The 20366-nt window shown below is 38.8% G+C and overlaps 1 protein-coding gene across 1 annotated transcript in view; it reads left to right on the forward strand.

Moving 5' to 3' along the window:
• The first annotated feature begins 10910 nt into the window (after positions 1–10910).
• LOC126457203 (sorting nexin-21) overlaps positions 10911–20366 on the forward strand; it is a 57720-nt gene continuing 48264 nt past the window's right edge. The window contains exon 1 of the mRNA XM_050093302.1: positions 10911–11032. Within this exon, the coding sequence (XP_049949259.1) occupies positions 11026–11032 (7 nt within the window). The 5' untranslated portion in view covers positions 10911–11025. The remainder of the gene's footprint in view (positions 11033–20366) is intronic.

Below are 20366 nucleotides of genomic sequence, written 5' to 3' on the forward strand. Positions count from 1 at the left end.
ATTCATCTCTTGGTCTACCCTCTACGATTTTTACCCTCCACGCTGCCCTCCAATACTAAATTGGTGATCCCTTGATGCCTCAGAACATGTCCTATCAACCGATCCCTTCTTCTAATCAAGTTGTGCCACAAACTCCTCTTCTCCCCAATCCTATTCAATACCTCCTCATTAGTTATGTGATCTACCCATCTAATCTTCAGCATTCTTCTGTAGCACCACATTCCGAAAGCTTCTATTCTCTTCTTGTCCAAACTATTTACCGTCCATGTTTCACTTCCATACATGGCTACACTCCATACAAATACTTTCAGAAACGACATCCTGACACTTAAACCTATACTCGATGTTAACAAATTTCTCTTCTTCAGAAATGCTTTCCTTTCCATTGCCAGTCTACATTTTATATCCTCTCTACTTCGACCATCATCAGTTATTTTTCTCCCCAAATAGCAAAACTCCTGTACTACTTTAAGTGTCTCATTTCCTAATCTAATTCCCTCAGCATCACCCGACTTAATTCGACTACATTCCATTATCCTCGTTTTGCTTTTGTTGGTGTTCATCTTATACCCTCCTTTCAAGACACTATCCATTCCATTCAACTGCTCTTCCAAGTCCTTTGCTGCCTGCTTGCTCAATATACAGATTGAATAACATCGGGGAGAGACTACAACCCTGTCTCACTCCCTTCCCAACCACTGATTCCCTTTCATGTCCCTCAACTCTTATAACTGCAGAGTGGTTTAGAATCCCATCATCTGGTGATCACAAATGTTATGCTGGTGTATCTCATCCTTTTGCCAAGCATATATTGATGTGTAAGAGGGTTCCACCATGTGTTAGCGACACTAGCAACTGAGGTGTGTTCACTTATATCCATACCACACATGACTATGTGGCACATTAGAAGGACTGGTTTAAGGCACAAGCAACACCAGCCACTGCTGAAACAGGCGCTAGAGGCGTCACACTTGTAAGATTTCTATGCAGGAGGTACCACAATCAGTAGTGGCCACTTTGGGTGCTAGCTGATAGAGGTGGCCAAGTACAAGATTTGTATAAAGTATCACAATTAGTAGTGAAAACTGTCATGGGGGAAGTATATGAGAAAAAAATTGGGGGGGAGGGGCGCCAAATCGTAAGTCACTTGTGTGGAAAAATGTTCTCGAAGGGGCCCTGCATGATAGGGTCACAAGATTTGCAGCTCATCTGAAGAAGAGCCATTTGCCTGCTGCTTCACGAAAAATGGAAGTTGAATGTTCTCTTCATGGACAAATCTAGTTTAACTTGCAAAATAGCAGAGTATTTGCTTTGATTTGGCGAGAACATGACCTATCAAAAACTTCCACAAGATATGCATCAAGTGAGACTGTAATAATCAGACCTGGGAGACAAGGCTAATACCGTGTAATACTGCTTCTAGCCAAGATAATGACCGCAATTCGTGAAGGAAGAGAATCCACAAGTTTCTTCAGGAATGCTACATTGTCCAGTTACGTGAATATGACGTGATGGATGCATACTTGTGTTGAACCATTTTGCCTTCCAGAATGCTGAGATCACGGAGGAAATGCCACGAAAACATTCCCCAGACCATAACGCTTCTGACGATTGTTGCATGGTGTTTGCTTTCGGTTGTTGCACGCCATACACGCCAACAGCGATACGTCGGATGGACCATAAAACGTGGTTCATCTGAAAATGCCACGTGTCGCTGTTCAGTGGACGTCCAGTTGCGGTATTGGCGTGCAAATTCCAGCCTACATCGCCGATGAACATCAGTCAGGATAGGTGCATGAACCAGGCTCCTGCTGGGGAGGCCCATAGGAACCAAAGTTCGCTGAACGGTCGATGAGAACACGCTGCTGGTAGACCCTCAGTTAATCTGGGCAGTCAGTTGCTCAGCAGTTATGCGTCTATTCACCGCTATACATCTCTACAGCTGTCGTTCATCCCTCTTGGCTATGGCCCGCAGTGCACCACCGTTGCCTCGGTGCCGGTTTTGGATAGCCTCATTTTGCCATGCATGGTATATTTTAACCATGTTGGAATCCAAACAGTTTTCGAGTGTAGCCATTTCGGAAATGTTTCCACCCTTGCCCCGAAAGCCAAACATAATGCCCTTTTCGACGTCAGATAAATCGCTCCATTTTCGCATTACGACAACGACTGTGCTTTTTCTCGTGTCTCCCCAACACGCTTTATACACTCTCCCCTGTCTGTGCTGCCATCTCCTGTCTGTGAACGGTTATTGGACATTGACGTCGGACATAAGTGGTGGCCACGTTACTGTGACTGAACCATGTATATTCAGTTGAAGCCACCCATTGGTGATTGCAGTTTGTGGAGCTATCAAATTGTGTGGCTGCTAATTACTACATTTCACTCACTGTTCCAAACAGTCCCAGACATTTTCTACTGGATTAAGCTCCGATGACATAGCAAGCCAGTTGAGGTGCAGTGGGATTCTTGAATTTTCATCGAACCAGGAACATATGCGTACAGCCCTGTGAACATGGCTGTTTTGTCTTGAAAGACAGGAGAATCATGAATATGTAGAAGAAATTGCAACTTTTGGTCACCTACAATATTGAAATAAGGATCCTCGTTCATTTTCATGACAGCCCAAATGGGAGGACCCAAGTAATGTGACAAAAAACACCGCAAAACATCGAGGAATCACTCTGGCATGAACTACACCCTCCACACACTGTTTATTGTCGTACTGGTCTGTTTGGACACGTGACACTTCGCATTATTTGAAATGAAGCAAAATCACACTACACGCTTCCAGTCAACTAACGTCCAGTTCCTGAGTTGTTTGGCCACTGTGAGCTATGACTTTTTGCAAGGTACCCGACTCCACCAATATCCATTGCATAGAGTACGCACCATTCTCAATATTCGAGCTGGAACTGATTGAGTTGTATCTGCAGCGCGACATTTGTTCCTGCCACTCTCAGTTAGGATCTTTTTTTGTTGTGTTACGTGGCTGCAAGTTGTACACCATTCACTATAGACAAGTTGAACCGTCAGTATTGATAAACCAACAAATCACAACTTCTATCACAGTGTGGTCTTGTGCACAGCCCAATACGATAGCTTCATTCTGCCATTCTGTTATACCTGCACGCCAATCCCTTTTATTCTGCTGATTCCGTACAACTGAATGGTACATACAAACCATTTCACTGCTATCACTTACATCAATGGAGGACAGTGACACGACTGTCTGATACCATTTCTGCACCATCCACAGCCCACCAACGTAAACGATGCTCTCTTTTGCAGACTGACCAATATTTTCTCTGATGAGCATATTGGGTCATGTATTGGGGCATTTAGAGGACCATGTCTTTTTGTTTGTAATTGTGACTCTTTAGGTCCGTATGCATGATGTTCAAGAATAACTAAATGTCGTGTGATGTCCTTGATTCCCACTTTTGTCCTTGTGCTGTTGTACTGGATGATGGTTATATCTCACAAGATAAAGTCCGATTGCACATTGCTCATTTTCTTTGATGAATATTTTCAGTAGGTAATAAATTAATCTGACACACGAAACGGAATTCCATAGACAATATTCTGAACACTATTCGATTGTGTCTTACTGGTTACAATCCTCCTCCCTAGCCCCTCAACATACAGGAGCGGTACTTACTTCCTATGAGGATCACAGACACCTTTATCAACCTAATAAAACGAATGTTGAGATATGCATTTCTATATTTCAAATGCACCTTAAATTTGAAGATAAATTCTCCCTAGAACTTTTTTCACCTTTTGTTCATGCTGTGACACACTTTTACCATTTAATGAAGTTCCATGATATTCGACACATTACATACATTGAGTTAGTGTTAGTTTTTTTCTTAGTTTGTGTAAAACAAAGCACAGAGACAACATTTAGTAAGCTTTTTGGGAATATTCAATCGTCTACGTAGTATAATTCAGTAATTCATGTGCAGTTAGCTAATACATATCCAGGCATATATGCCGAATGAGACTCGAAATTTGTGATAATGTGTATTTTAATTTATCAGTCAGTATGATTATACATTCTGATCTCATAAGTTTTTTAAGTAATAGCATAACAGTACAGCTTCTATTATAAATAAAAATGTCTAACTGAATAATATGTTCCAGAGGTATATGACCTGTAGAGTAATTGTATAGTACTGATCAACTGACAAGAGATTTCCTGTTCTGCATTAATTCTGCTACATGTATATTGTTGCAATTAGCCTACTGCCTCCTCAATATGAGATATACATTTGTGTTAGTATTGATATTCTTTAATCTTTGGATACCTTTTAATCAGCCAGATATCTCAAATGTGTTACATTCATAATCAATGGTTTTGTAGTTTTGTATACAACTAAAGTTCGTTTACTGATCGTAGCTGTTGCTACAATTTCTGCCAATTTATATTCTTACAGACAACAAAGTACTTTTCCATTTTTAACCACTATGTTCGGAATTTCATTAATGCCCACTCGTTTTATGTTGTGTTATCTGCTACGTATATCTCTGAGGAATAAACGCCAGCTAACAGTCGCAAGGTAAAGTATGCCTCATACGAATTTTCCCCCTGTTGTCCAATGCAAAGGGTTCGTCAACTACTACAGTGTAAAATGGTGTGCTATGCTCTTCAAGAGTTGAATGATATTAGACGAGTCTATGTTGTTATTTTACTAAGTGATATTTTTATGATATATTAGTATCAAAGCAATTAATTAAAGTATACAAATCTGATTATGATTTCTCTTACATGGTACAAAGTGAAGGCCAAAAAGACTAGCACCACACACTTCCTTCACGATGGGTCTGGTAGTGCTGTTCATGGAAATCCTCCTAAATGACAGTCAGATCATAGGAGAAGGTGCCGCTAGGGTCACCTGCATCACTGTTTTTAAATTACTGTAGACTGTTTAAAAAGAAAAATGTTTCATTTCAGTTGAGAAATGAATCAGTCTATATCCATCTACCAAACCATTCACAACACTGAAGATGTTATTGCTGATCATGGCAGATTTACTTTGCGAATACAATAATGTAGTTCTCAACAATTTTTATTATAAATACGTGACAAGTGGAACTGTGTTGTTGAACTTCGAAGTTTTATTGTAAAAAGGATCATAAAACTGTTACTGTGTATATCTGAAAAAATAATTTTATCTAAACTGAAATTAGCAGTGATGATTCAAATGGTTCAAATGGCTCTGAGCACTATGGGACTTAACATCTGAGGTCATTAGTCCCCTAGAACTTAGAACTACTTAAACCTAGGTAACCTAAGGACATCACATACGTCCATGATCGAGCCAGGATTTGAACTTGCGACTGTAGCGGTCGCACGGTTCCAGACTGAAGCGCCCAGAACCGCTCGGCCACAGCGGCCGGCGCAGTGATGGTATTTTTGCCATGATCAAGATACTCCAACCAGTGATTGGAAGTGAGTAATTGAAATGCAAGTTTCAGTCTTATAAAAACTCTAAAAGAATTCTTCATCAAAATTAAAATCTTTTTTGAGTATGTTGAATACTTCCACACAATATGTTACAATCAGATTGTATGCATAGAAGTAAGAATTATAGTATCTGTAACGTTTTATTGTTGACAATGGAATATATTTTACAATTTGATTACAGTGACTTTTGATGAGTTTTATGGTAATTGATGCCATAGGGTTTATGTCGTTACAGAAGCCATTTTAAATGTCTTGTGATTCCTGGTGATGGTCTGAGGACTGAAACTGGTTGTAATAAAGAGATATTGTTATCAGCTCTTGGTGATGAATTATGGCTTTTTAATAATTAAAACTTCTCTTAGTCAAAATTCATTAATGACATATTAGCTGAATTACAGGATCTGTGGAATACCCCTGGAACATCAAAGTCAGAGAATTCAGACATGACGCTATAGTTCAGTAAACTGATACAACAAAAAGTATTTTCTTCAATGAGAATAAACTTTCTCCTTCCATTAGTTTATTGTGTGAGCCCAAGAAGAACGTTTTGATACCGGGTGAAGACAATAGATCATAAATAGTATGAGGCGTCTTTTTTAAGTAAGTACCGTTTCGAAATTTAAAAAAGAAGTGCTAAGATATCTCAATAATTTTATTTTTACATGAACGCCTGTACCTTAGTCTACTTTTCTACATAATTTCCGTCAATATTGAGACACGTGTCATAACGTTGTGCCAGTTTTTGAATACCCTCCTCATAGAAGTCTGGTGCCTGACATGATAACCACTGCATCACCACTGTTTTGACTTCATCATTGTCTTGAAGACGCTGACTATCCAGATGTTTCATCAAGATGACACATGGGTGGCCTACGTCACACCAGAATCAAAGCAACAGTCCATGGAATGGCGGTATTCAGTTTCACCCAGAAAAGTGAAGTTTAAGCAAACAATTTCTGCCTGGAAAATAATGTGCACTTTTTTTGGGACAGAAAAGGAGTATTGCTTGTGGAATTTCTGCCCTGTAATGAGACAATCAATGCCGCAGCTTACTGTAAGACATTGCACAATCTGCGTCGTTCAATTCAGAACAAAAGACGTGGCAAGTTGAGCAAGGGCATCGTTTTGCTGCAAGACAATGCTCGTCCACATGTGGCGAATCAGAACAAAGATCTCATCACATCTTTTCGATGGGAAACTCTAGATCATCCTCCGTACAGATCCAATCTTGCGCCCAGTGACTACCATCTGTTCCTGCACTTGAAGAAACACCTGGGCGGTCAGCGTCTTCATGACGAAGTCAAAACAGTGGTGATGCAGTGGTTAACAAGTCAGACGACAGACTTCTATGAGGAGGGTATTCAAAAACTGATTCATCGTTATGACAAGTGCCTCAGTATTGACGGAAATTATGTAGAAAAGTATATTAAGGTACAGGCTTTCATGTAAAAATAAAATTATTGAGATATCTTACCACGTCTTTTTTTAATTTCAAAACGGTACTTACTTTTAAAAAAAAACGCCTCGTATTATGAGAGGTAACCAGAGTAAATCATAACTCTGAATAGTGACCACTCTGTACCATTGTAGTATATACGTGAAGAGAGTTTGTCATCCAATCCTACGACATTTCGGCAACTGAAGAGCATAATACAACAGCAACAGTGTTATTCTTGCTGCTGATGTTATAACTGAGACTGATTAGGAATGTGATGTTAAGTACAGCATTAATAAGGGCAAAGAGAAACTTAAACAGTTTAAATATGCTAATGTTAAAGTAAAGTGTCAGACACCTGTGAAACTGTAGACGTGACTTGAGCCGTGGAGTGGCCCACAATAAGGAAGAAGACACTAAATAACAGAAATTGGATGATCCAGCACAAGATAATGATAGTGATGATTGTGATAAAGGCGATTATGCTGCTATGCAGATGCAGGATGTCATTGTCTTTAGTGCTCATTCTAAAATCTTGTAAGACAAGTGTGTTTAAGATAAAACCTCTTCTAGAACAGAAATACACACACACACACACACACACACACACACACACACACACGCACGTCATTCACTATGTGATCAAAAGTATCTGGGCACCCCAATAACATACTTTTTCATATTAGGTGCATTGTGCTGCCGCCTACTGCCAGGTACTCCATATCAGCGACCTCAGTAGTCATTGGACGTCATGAGAGAGCAGAATGGGGCGTTCCGCGGAACTCATGGACTTCGAACGTAGTCAGGTGATTGGATGTCACTTGTGTCATACGTCTGCACGCGAGATTTCCACACTCCTAAACATCCTTAGGTCCATTATTTCCGATGTGATAGTGAAGCGGAAACGTGAAGGGACACGTATAGCACAAAAGCGTACAGGCCGACCTCGTCTGTTGACTGATAGAGACCACCGACAGTTGAAGAGGATTGTAATGCATAATAAGCAGACATCTATCCAGACCATCACACAGGAATTCCAAACTGCATCAGGATCCACTGCAAGTACTATGATAGTTAGGAGGTAGGCGAGAAAACTTGGATTTCATCGTCGAGCGGCTGCTCATAAGCCACACATCACGCCGGTAATTGCCAGACCACGCCTCGCTTGATGTATGGAGCGTAAACATTGAACGATTGAACAGTAGAAAAACGTTGTGTGGAGTGACGAATTACAGTACACGATGAGGCGATCCGATGGCAGGGTGTAGGTATGGCGAATGCCTGGTGAACGTCATCTGCCAGCGTGTGTAGTGCCAACTGTAAAATTCGCAGGCGGTGGTGTTAGGGCGTGGTAGTGTTTTTCATGGAGGGAACTTGCACCCCTTGTTTTGCGTGGCACTATCACAGCACAGGCCTACACTAATGCTTTAAGCACCTTCTTGCTTACCGCTATTGAAGAGCAATTCGGGGATGGCGACTGCATCTTTCAGCATGATCGAGCACCTGTTCATAAAGCACGGTCTGTGGCGGAGTGATTAGACGAAAATAACATCCCTGTAATGGACTAGCCTAAATCCTATAGAACACCTTTGGGATGTTTTGGAACGCCGACTTCGTGCCAGGCCTCACCGACCGACATCGATACCTCTCATCAGTGCAGCACTCCGTGAAGAATGGGCTGCCATTCCCCAAGAAACCTTCCAGCACCTGATCGAATGTATGCCTGCGAGAGTGGAAGCTGTAATCAAGGCTAAGGGTGGGTCAACACCATACTGAATTCCAGCATTACCGATAGAGGACGCCACGAACTTGAAAGTCATTTTCAAACTGGTGTCCGGATATTTTTGATCACATAGTGTGTGTGTGTGTGTGTGTGTGTGTGTGTGTGTGTGTGTGTGTGTGTGTAACACTCTGATCCATCATTTTATAATATCTGCCATATATAAAAGAAATTAGTTAGTGAAAGAACTACAGTTATACAGCAAATTAGTATGTCTAGCTAATTACTAAACAAAAGAAGTCTGACACAGCCATCGTAAAACACACTGGAATCTAGTTTGGTGGCTTAGGCTGGAATATAAAATGATTTTAAAGTTGTTCCATTATCAGTCAAAACAGAGGAAGATTAGTGTGCAATGTTTTATCAAATAGATGGTCATTAAATGCAGAGCACAATTAGGGATTGGGGAAGGTACAGATAGAACATCAGCCTTGTCATTATGAAGGAATCATCCTGACATTTGCTTTAAGTGATTTACGGAAACCATGACAAACTAAATCTGGATAGCTAACTGGAATTTTAACATCCATCCTCCTAAACACGAGTCCTGTGTGCCAGCTGCTCCTATTGGTGTATGAGCCAATTTTAATGGTCACTGCCCCATTCAGAGATACGTCAGTATGACCACATTCTGTGACTGATATGGGGTATGCCATGGCTGTACGAATAGTTTCACTCTTGGTTGGGGCTGGGGGTCGGGGAAGTCAGTCTTCTGACTGGTTTGAGGCATCCCACCACAAATTCCTCTCCTGTGCCAACCTCTTCCCCTCAGAGTAGCACCTGTATCCGGCGTCTCAATTATTTGTTGGATATAATCCAAATTCTGTCTCTCCTTACAGCTCACTCAAATACCACACGAGTTATTCCTCGATTTATTAATACATGTCCCACCATCCTGTCTCCTTTTTGTCAATGTTTGCTGCATGTTCCTCTCCTTATTTTAAGGAGAACCTCTCATTCCTTGTCTTGATAGTCTACTTAGCTTTCGATGTCCTTCTACAGTACCACATCTCAAATGCTTCGATTCTTTTCTTTTCTGATGCTCCCACACTCAGTTCCAAACAATGATGTGCTGTAAATGTACATTCTCAGAAACTTATTCCTCAAATGAAGGCTGATGTTTGATACTAGCAGACTTTTTTGACCATGAATGCCCTCTTTGTCTGTGTGATATTGTAAAATCGACGTACTTATCTAATAATTTACGAAAAAAAAATAGATTTGAGGTACATTCTTTACTATAAGCAGTCAGATCTGACATAGTCCAATAATCGAAGGTTGCTTTTTATCCCAGTCTAGGTCTAAAATATGAATATTTGTCACGCTCTTTATTGAATAAAATCCTTTATACGAATCTAGAATGACCTTGTTGAAAACTGCAGCAGTACCACTGAAAAAGCAATAATAAGAAAATCAGATAGCTGTCGATTTGTAGTATCAGGGGAAACCTATCATTTTTTGTTATATAACAAAGTGTGAAAGGCCACACATTTTCAGAATAAAATTTCTCTCTGGAGAAAAGTAAATACATCAGTTAAGTTAACGGCCAGAATTGCTCTATGTATTGAAGTGAGACATGAACCCTAATCTCTGTCCACTGGGCTTACGTATAAACTCACTGGTGAAAGATGTTTTACTTAGAAGGATGTAGCTCACGAAAACTGAGAAAATCTTAATTTGCAGGCATTCGAAAATAAGTATGACATTCCAGCTAAACTCATAATGTCGCAGAATTTAGTTTTATAGAAATGTATTTTACAATATTCTTCTGTTGCCGCAGTACTTAAATTATCGGGAAGCTATTGCTAGCAAACTTCATCTACTAATAGAAGGAAACTGTAACGTTGTATGGTACAGTAAAAGGTTCCCTCTGTTACCAGTGACTTGCAGTGTATAAATGTAGACAGCAAGATCGTTATTGTTCAGTCGTGATATGTTTCTATTGACATAGGCTCAAACAACATTGTAGACCTGATAATTTCTGTAGTATATAGTTCCTTCTGCGCTGAATATTTTTCTGGTTTGCATTCGTGGTATCTGTCTTGCATTCTTTTGACTGCTTTCCCCCTTTTCTTTCAGTTTACCTGCTTAGAGTTACAACCACAGTCTAACATGTTAGACTGGGGTTACAACAGTGATTTCCTGCAACTGGACCTTTCACAACATATGCATATCTGTACGTTGTGTTTACATGGAAGCGCTTTGACTGATGCGTCATCAGTAGTGAAGTAGTGGGGGTGGGGAAGGTAAACAAATGTTCGCAGTTCACAGCGTTGGTAGCAAATTCACATAGATGAAGTATTATTGCTTCCACAGGCAGCGGCCAGCGTGGGACGCAAAATGAATGGTAAGAATTAATAAACATCCCTTTTGTGTGCTTAGTAATCAATGTCAAACAAGGTGTTACGCTTGCAACAGGATGTGATTGTTGCGAATTTATGTTTGTGTTTTTATCGGAGTGTGAACAACAACTTTAAATACAATAGGCAGTGTTTGTGGAGACGAGGAATTGTCGTTCCTCGTACTTTTTTTATATGTAAAGTTTACGTTTCTGCCAGCAAAATTTTGCAAGAAGACAATGTGACAGTCTCATTTTGAAATGTTTCCTAAAAGTAGAACCCATAAAGTTTCAGTCCTTAAGTTACCATGTACTTTCCGTGAGACCTGTGGAAACATGATGCCTCGTTGTGTAGGTATACGATAAAAAAAAGCATATTTTATTGTAAATATAAGGTGAAATGCCCTGTGACCAATTATAAGGATATCCAGCTCTGTAGCTTTTCTCTGAAAGATAAAGGGCAAATAACTGAGAATTCTCCAGGAATTTCTCGCAATTTAACATTGTTCTTCTTTGTTAATCACTTGCATTGACCTGTAGTCAAACTAACACATCTTCATTACCAACTTTAACTGTGAACATTAAATTCATCATCAGCAGTTATTTTTCACACACTATTGGAGATAGTCTCCTTCCAAACATTCCCACGTAGGGACTATTACAGACAGTTTGTGCATCTATGTTTGTTTCTTTATACCTTACAGCTAGGTTCCATTAGGTAGTCGCTAATTTGTTTTATCACAAACGACTTAGGAGAGAGGTTTTTGAAATTTTGTTCCAGTCCCGTTGGCCATATGCTCAGTGCATTTCCTGTTCAGTAACTTATTATTGTAATACGTAAACTAGTTTTGTACCTGTCACTAGTGTCCTCGTATTAATGTTTGTTGTTGCTATCCTGAGATTGCTTCTTTTCATTACTCATTGGCCAGCTCTTAAATATTGTGTGTCTTAAAAACAATTAATTGTACACTGTGATATATTCTCAAAGAAATTACTGAATAGTAAACAAACTTGAAGAAAAGCAACCACTCACTTATAGCTGTCGTTACACATAACAGCTCAAACACTGAGTTCTATATTTTGAGCTATTGCTCTTGAATAATGTGGTACACATTGTATCAGGGTGCCATACAGAATCCCAAATGCACTGACGCCACCTCTAGTTTAGTTGTAAATATTTGTCATGTATTATTGTTTTCCTGACATGTCTCTACATATGTCTGCTATGTCTGTACATATACCACGAATAAGTCAGCCATAGTTGAGTCGTTGTCTTTCCTCAAACTGCCTATTGTTTCTATCATAGGACAGAACTGGAAACAAGTGTCTAAGTCAATTCATTGTCAAAGTGGAATACAGCAGCTATGTTTAAATAAAGATGATGACTGGTAAATGATAGGAATGGAACATTGCATTGAACCAAACGTAGCGTTGCCAAACAACAACATTAGGCTATATTTACAAGGGACTGTCTGTTGGTTTAAGAGTGAAATATCTTGCTCATTGTCTTTTTTGTTTGGTAAAATGTAATCAGTTAATTTGAAATCCTTGTCAAATTAATTTTCAATTTGAAGTTTTTCGTTTCTGTTTTAAGGTGTATTTTTAATTCCATAAGTGTGTGTTGGGTATTAGTAATTTATTTCTTACAGGATAGTTTTACATTCTTACAGGATTTGTCAAGGAGAGCGTAGGCCAGGTTGTCACACATTTGTGGCTTTATTGATGAAACCATCCTGACATGTGCTTAATGTGATTTAGGGAAACAGTGGAAAACCTAAATCATGATGGCTGGACAGAGCATGAGGCTCCATCCCAATTGGAGCCCGGTGTCTTAACAAGCGCTACTTCATTTAGTTATCCATTATCTGAAGTTGTCATGTGTTAGTACATACCGAGAACAAATTAAGTTATATACTATAAACAGTCTTGAATTTCAGTTACCCTACACGATAAACTCCACCAATATAAAGGTCAGTGATTCAACAAAATACTTACAGGGTTTTTTTTGCACTCATAGTCTTCTGATTGGTTTGATGTGGCCCACCATGAATTCTTCTCCTGTGCCAACCTCATAACTTCAGAGCAGCATTTTCTACCCAAGTTCTCAATTATTTGCTGGATGGATTCCGATCTCGTATCTTCCTCTACAATTTTTCCCATCTACAGCTCCCTCTAGTACCATAGAAGTAACTGCCTGATGTCGTAGCATTGTGTCCCTTCTTCTTGTTAGTGGTTTCCATATATTCCTTTCCTCACTGATTGTGCGGAGAACCTCCTCGTTCCTTTCTTTATCGGACCACCTAATTTTCAACATTCTTCTGTAGTGCCAAATATCAAATTATTTGAGTTTCTTTTCTGGTTTTCCCACAGCCCATGTTTCACTACCATACAATGGTGTGGTGCAAAAGTACATTCTCAGAAATTTCTACCTCAAATTAATGTCTGCCTTTGAGACTAGTAGTCTTCTCTTGGCCAAGAATGCCCTTTCTGCCAGAGCTAGTTTGCTTTTTATGTCCTCCTTGCTCCATCCGTCTTACTTTACTGCTTAGGTAGCAGAATTCCTTAATGTCATCCATTTCATGATCACAAATCCTGATGTTAAGTTTCTCACTGTTGTCATTTCTGCTACTTCTCATTACTTTCGTCTTTTTTCGAAGTACTCTCTCCATATTTTTTACTCATTAGACTGTTCATTCCATGCAACAGATCCTGTGATTCTTCTTCATTCTCACTGAGGATAGCAACGTCATCAGCTAATCTTATCATTGATATCCTTTAATCTTTAATTTCATTTCCACTCTTGAATCTTTCTTTTATTTCCCTCATTGGTTCTTCAATTTCTAGTTTTAACTGTAGGGGCAAAAGACTGTCTTACTCACCTTTGAATCCGAGCACTTCATACCTGGTTTTCCACTCTTATTATTCCCTCCTGGTTCTTTGACATATTGTATGTTACCCATCTTTCTCTATAGCTTATCCCCATTTTTCTCAGAATTTCAGAGATATTCACAATTTTACATCATTGAGCACTTTTACCAGGTCAGCAAACCCTATTAACTTGTCTTTGGTTTTCTTTAGTCTTGCTTCCATTATCAACTGCAATGTCAAAATTGCCTCTCTTGTGCCTTTACCTTTTCTGAAGCCAAACTGATCATCATCTAGCACATCCTCAATTTTCTTTTTCATTCTTCTGTATATTATTCTTGTCAGCAACTTTGATGCATGAGCTGTTAAGCCGATTATGTGATAATTATTGCCCTTGTTGGCTCTTGCAATCTTCGAAATTGTGTGGATGATGATGTTCTGAAAGTCGGATGGTATATCACCAAACTCATACAGTCTATGCACCAATGTGAATGGTCATTTTGTTGCCATTTCCCCAAATGATTTTAGAAATCCTGAGGGAATGCTATCTATCCCTTCTGCCTTACTTGATTTTAAGACTTCCAGAGCTCTTTTAAATTCTGAGTCTAATACTGGATCCCCTGTCTTTTCTATATCGACTCAAGTTTCTTTTTCTATTGCATCATCAGACAAGTCCTCCCCTCATAGAAGCCTTAAGTGTTTTCTTTTTACCTATCTGCTCTCCCCTCTGCTTTTAGCAGTGGTATTCCCATTGCACTGTTAATGTTACCACCCTTGCTATTAGTTTCAGCAAAGCTTGTTTCGACTTTCCCAATGTTAAGTCAATTCTTCCGACAATCATTTCATTTTCGATTTCTTCACATTGTTCATGCAGCCATTTCATCTTATCCTCCCTGCGCTATCTATTTACCCTGCACTCAGTTGACCACAAATCATTGTCTTGTTTCCATTTCCCTTCACTGACCCCCACTATATCTAGATTTAGCCTTAGCGTTTCCTTTTTCAGATTTTGTATCTTTCCTACCATGTTCAAGCTTCTGTATTCCATGCCCCGACTCATAGGACATTGTCCTTTCATTGGTTATTCAATCTTTTTCTCATGGTCACATCCACGTTAGCAGAACCCTTCTCGAGATATGAATGGGGTAGTATTCCAGAATCTTTTGTCAATGGAGAGATCATCATGACACTTTTTCAAGTACACGCCACATGTCCTGTGGATACATGTTATGTGTCTTTAATGCAGTGGTTTCCATTGTATTGTGCCTCCTCATGCCATTGATCATTGCTGAGTCTTCTGCCTGTAGGGGTAGTTTCCCACCTAAGGGCAAGAGAGTGCCGTGAACCTCTGTCCTCTCCTCTGCCCTCTTTGACAAGGCCTTTTGCTAATCAAGGGATGACTTCTTAAGACAGAAGTCTTCAGCCAGCACTGCTGATGATTTTTATTCAAAATTTAAACATACGTGGGGTTTGAACCCAAGATTGAGGACAAATTGATTACTAATCAAAGACGCTATTGCTAGACCATGGGTGCAATCTAGAGCTTGTGAACAGATTACTTTTAAGTTACAATCATCACATAGAAAATATTGTTGAGAAACTGAACCAAAGATTGTGTTTTCTGCTAGATCGCTTAGGAGGCACTACAAATGTACAAAAGAGATTGGCTCCACTACACTTGTTTGTCCTTTTCTGAAGTATTGCAGTGTACGGAACCCTTACCTAGGTAACAGGATTGATGGAAGCTTGTAAAGAGATAGGGAAGAAAGTGTCACAGATATTATATGCAAGTTGGGATGGCAATCATTCAAATAAAAGCATTATTCGTTGTGGCAAATTATTTTCACGAAATTCCAATCACCAATTTCTTCTCCGAATGCAAAAATATTTAGTTGACTCCCATCTACATAGGGAGAATGTAGGTGTTTATTGTACCATGTTCTATTAGAGAGGGGAATGGTCTGACAGTATTTCTGTGAGCTATCTGTCAAGCACTTGAGTGTGAATTGCAGAGTGGTCATGTAGAAATAGCTGAATATTATAATGTTAGCATATTTTGTACTCTCTTCATGTTTTTCATTGTTTACAACTACACATACTTGCAGATGATTAGGAATGACTGCACTTTCACACCACTGATACAGCTCCTCCTCTTCCTTTCTGCATGTCTGAAAAACTAAATCTCTCTCTCTCTCTCTCCCCCCCCCCCCCCCCCCCCTATTGTGAGTGAGATGTTGAACACAGAAAAACGGAGAGAATTGGTGTTATGCATCAGCGGCCATCTTAATCCACAATTAAGAGTTATTTAAGTAATCTTTATTTTTGTAGTAAACAGTATTTAAGAGGTAAATGTGTGTTTTGACAACCTTTGTAAATAAATGTATTTTAGTAATCTCTTTCATCTCCTAGGATGCATTGTTACACAGTTTTACTTTCTATGAAAAATACTGATTAGAATTTTTGGTTTGTTCTTCCCTGGTAAATGTAAGTACAAATTATATCTTGTTCGGTTATTGTGAATAGAATAATTTGAGACATATTACTGGAGATTTTCCTGATGTGCACAATGTCAGATTGGTAGATGATACAGTAGTTGTTGTAAACATATTCAGTGTTTTAACTTATGACCTTTTTCTGTAGTCTGAAAATTGTGTCCAAGTTTTTTGGATTTTGTCTCCAGAAAAGAAACCCATAACTAAGAATCAATTATACATAGGCGTAGCATGTCACTACAAGACACTGGGTGTTACACATTGATAATATGGCACTGAGAGTGTAACATGCTGATGACACACTCTTTGCCAATATCATCATGTGTTCATTCCTTCTCAGTTGGCACTCAATGTTCACCCTAAAAACTACACAGCCTACAACATTATCATTTTTACCTTAAATGACAGAAGTTATTTTTCACCTATTTAAGCTGAAATTCATGCTGTTTGTTTTCTTCGTGACATATTGCTCAGTTGCACTTATTCTTAAGGTTTTCATTTGTCATATAAATAGAATGTTTTCTTGTTTTATCAGTGACTTGACTGATGCTCTCATCAGCAAAGAGAATCCTTTTCCATTTGTTATATGCCTGCATATTTTGTACTTTATTTTGTAAGTATGACTGGAACCACTCATTCACTATTCCCCCTATGCCTACTACACACTGTTTGTTTAGTAATATTTTATGATCAATAGTATCAAAAGCTGTGGGCAGCCTGTTATGCAGCCATCCTTGTCAAGAGCTTTAAGTACTACTTTTGTAAATCTGTGCTGCCTTAGAAAGCAAACTGTGCTTCATTAAGAAGATTTTACGCATTAAAATAACTCAGTTTTCTGTTTTTCAGTAACTGATTTTACAGTATTTGAAAATGATGAGGGGGGGGGGGGGGGAGAGTTTCCCATATTTTCACATTAGCCGTCTTTAGTAGTGGCTCAAATAGTGCATGCTTTAAATGTTTTAGGTCTCTGGTCTTGAGTCCAGACATTGATTTGATACAGCTCTCCATGCTAATCTATCCTTTGTAAGCCTCTTCTTCTCTATGACTACTGCAGCTTACATCCAGTCTGTGAACTCGTACCTTTCGTTAGTCAAGTTGTGTTATAAATTTCTTTTCTCCCCAATTCCATTCAGTACCTTTTCATTAGTTATCTGACCTGCTCTTCTAATCTTCAGTATTCACCTGTAACACCAAATTTCAATAGCTTCTATTTTCTTCTTGTCTGAATCGTTCATAGTACTACATTTTGCTTGAACAGTACAAGACTGTACTTCAGCTAATTTACCTTAAGAAAAGGCCGCCTAATACTTAACTATTTATGTCCACTGTTAAGATTTCACTGCCTCAGTCACCTGATTTAATTTGAGTACATTCCGTAAGCCTTCGTTAATATTCAGCTTACAGCATATTTGGAAGACACTGTCCATTATATCCAACTAATCTTCAGAGATGGCGAAACTAAGTTCTTATTTCTTCACCCTGAACTTCAGTACCCTGCCCAAATTTCTCCTTAGTTTTTGTTAATAGATTTCTCTATGTAAATAGATATGGAAATCAGAAAAAGACCCTATTTTTCAGATCAATCAGTTTTAATCTGTATTTTTCATTTTTGGTCTATAAAGTCAATTTTATACCATGGCCATTGTAAGAGATTGACAGGATATGAAAATAAAGGTAAATTAATGTTTTGTATGATGGATGGATTGACAAATAAAACAATGGAAACTCCAAGTAGGAATATCAGCAGTGTAGGAAAAGGTAGATTGCTACTTACCTTAAGGAAGACATGTTAAGTTGCAGATAGGCACAATTAAAAGACAGCTTTTGGCCACAGCCTTCATCAGCAAAGAGAAACACACGATTCATACACATACAAGCAAAGACACCTCATGCACTCACACTGCTAACTCCAGAATGCTTTTCAGCAGGAGAAGGAGCAAGTCGAAAATTTGTGTCCTGCTTTGCCAGAGTAGCTGATACTAGTTGCTGTAAAAATTGGAAACTGTCTGTAGAATTTGTGGAATTTGTGTTCAGTGTTGGGAGAGCTCGTGGAAAAAGACAGATGCAGTATGTTTGATATTTAATAGCATTGTTTGGGGGGCACCTAGTACTTCCATTTCTTTTTCAGTGTTTTGAGCTTTAAATAATGGTAAACCACCGTAACATTCTCTTCAGGAGAACCCATGATTGCAGCTGAAACAGAAACACAATTTGTGCAATTCCCCAGTGGGAAGACCAGTGTTGCACCAAAAAGTGTCACATCACATGAACTTTATTGCAACATGTCATATCATGTGTCATATTATCTCAGTGTGAGCTGTGCCTAAGAGAAGCTGTTGTGAATGTGTTCGAGGGAAAGGTTGTGGTGATCACTCAGGAGCTTCTTCAATTGACATACACAGCTCATATCAGATATAAACAGTACTTTGAAGAGGAGAAAAGTGTGGCTAAGGCAACAAAAAGAACAGGAAAAAGAAGAATTGTTGTAACATAAAGGAAGAGTAAGTTTGAAAAAGAAAAAGTAAATATTGAACACAGTGAAGAAGCACCAAAGACCACTGAAAAAAAAAAAGATTGACTGTTGACAGATTAATGGATGTGCAAACAAGTGTTAAGAAGCTGCCTTGACTTGGGTATGTGTCCAGTAACATGTAACCTCAAATATAACTGCGCCAGTGTAATGTTGAAGACACCTATACAAATAAATAAACCAAATACATTAACTGCATTTATTAGTATGCTCAGTTAAAAATGGAACTCTGGTATAACTGAACACCAATCCCTCTTCCAAGAACAAGGTACAGCAAATAACAAAGCAAGAAATGCAGTCACTATTGCAAATACAATCCGACCTCAGCTGCACAGTGTATTGGTGACAGTGAAAATTTGTGCCAGATTGGGACTCAAACCCAGATTTCCCTAAGCTTTGCCACTCACCAGTGACTGCAGAATTCCGTAATTTCATCTACATTGTGATCGCCAATCCGCATGTTTAGTTTCTCACTGTTGTTATTTCTGCTACTTCTCATTACTTTCGTCCTTTTTTTATTTACTCTCAATCCATATTTTGTACTCATTGGACTATTCATTCTCTTCAGCAAATCCTGTAATTCTTCTTCACTTTCACTGAGGATAGTTATGTCATCATAAATCTTATCAATGATATCTTTTCACCTTGAATTTTTATTCCACTCTTTAACCTTTCTTTTATTTTCGTCATTGTTTCTTTGATGGATAGGTGGAACAGAAAGAGTGAAAGACTACATCCCTGTCTTACACCCTTTTTAATCCCAGCACTTCATACTTGGTCTTCCATTCTTATTATTCCCTCTTGGCTCTTGTACATGTTCTCTCTTTCCTTACAGATTATTCTTATTTTTCCCAGAATGACCAGACCTCAGTTGCACAATGTATTGGTGACAATGAAAATTTGTGCTGGATTGAGACTTCAACCCAGACCTTCTGCTTTACGCTTTACCGCTCACTGATGAATGCTGCAGAAGGTAGCACACTGGCTTCTTGGCTTGGACTTGTAAACCACCCCCTCCCTCCTACTTCCATCTATAGTCCACATTATACAATGTCTTTTATGAAGATTTGAGAGGAGTGAGGATTACAATAAACTTTCTAGTTTACTTTGTGTGGCATGCTGAGATGGCTCCAGTTCTTCTTGTGTAGGGGTCTGATTCTTGAAGCTGAAAATCTCAGGGGTTGGATTGAACTAAAGAAATTTGAAGATTGTTGGTGAATTTTTATTTTTATGTAAATATATTGTCTCACTTTTTAGTACATCATACAGTCTTTTGATTTTTCACATTAACAAAGCCGAAATTACATTGTTCTTACAAAAATATGTCCAATAACATCAGAGGCATGCTTATGACTTCCATGCTCTGCGGACATATCAATATTCCAACGGATTTTTAATTTTTCTTAACAGATGAAGTCCTGCTAGTTTTAATTATTTCATAAATGAATTCAGAATA

The sequence above is a fragment of the Schistocerca serialis genome, chromosome 2 (genome assembly GCF_023864345.2).
Source record: "Schistocerca serialis cubense isolate TAMUIC-IGC-003099 chromosome 2, iqSchSeri2.2, whole genome shotgun sequence".
Classification (NCBI taxonomy): domain Eukaryota; kingdom Metazoa; phylum Arthropoda; class Insecta; order Orthoptera; family Acrididae; genus Schistocerca; species Schistocerca serialis.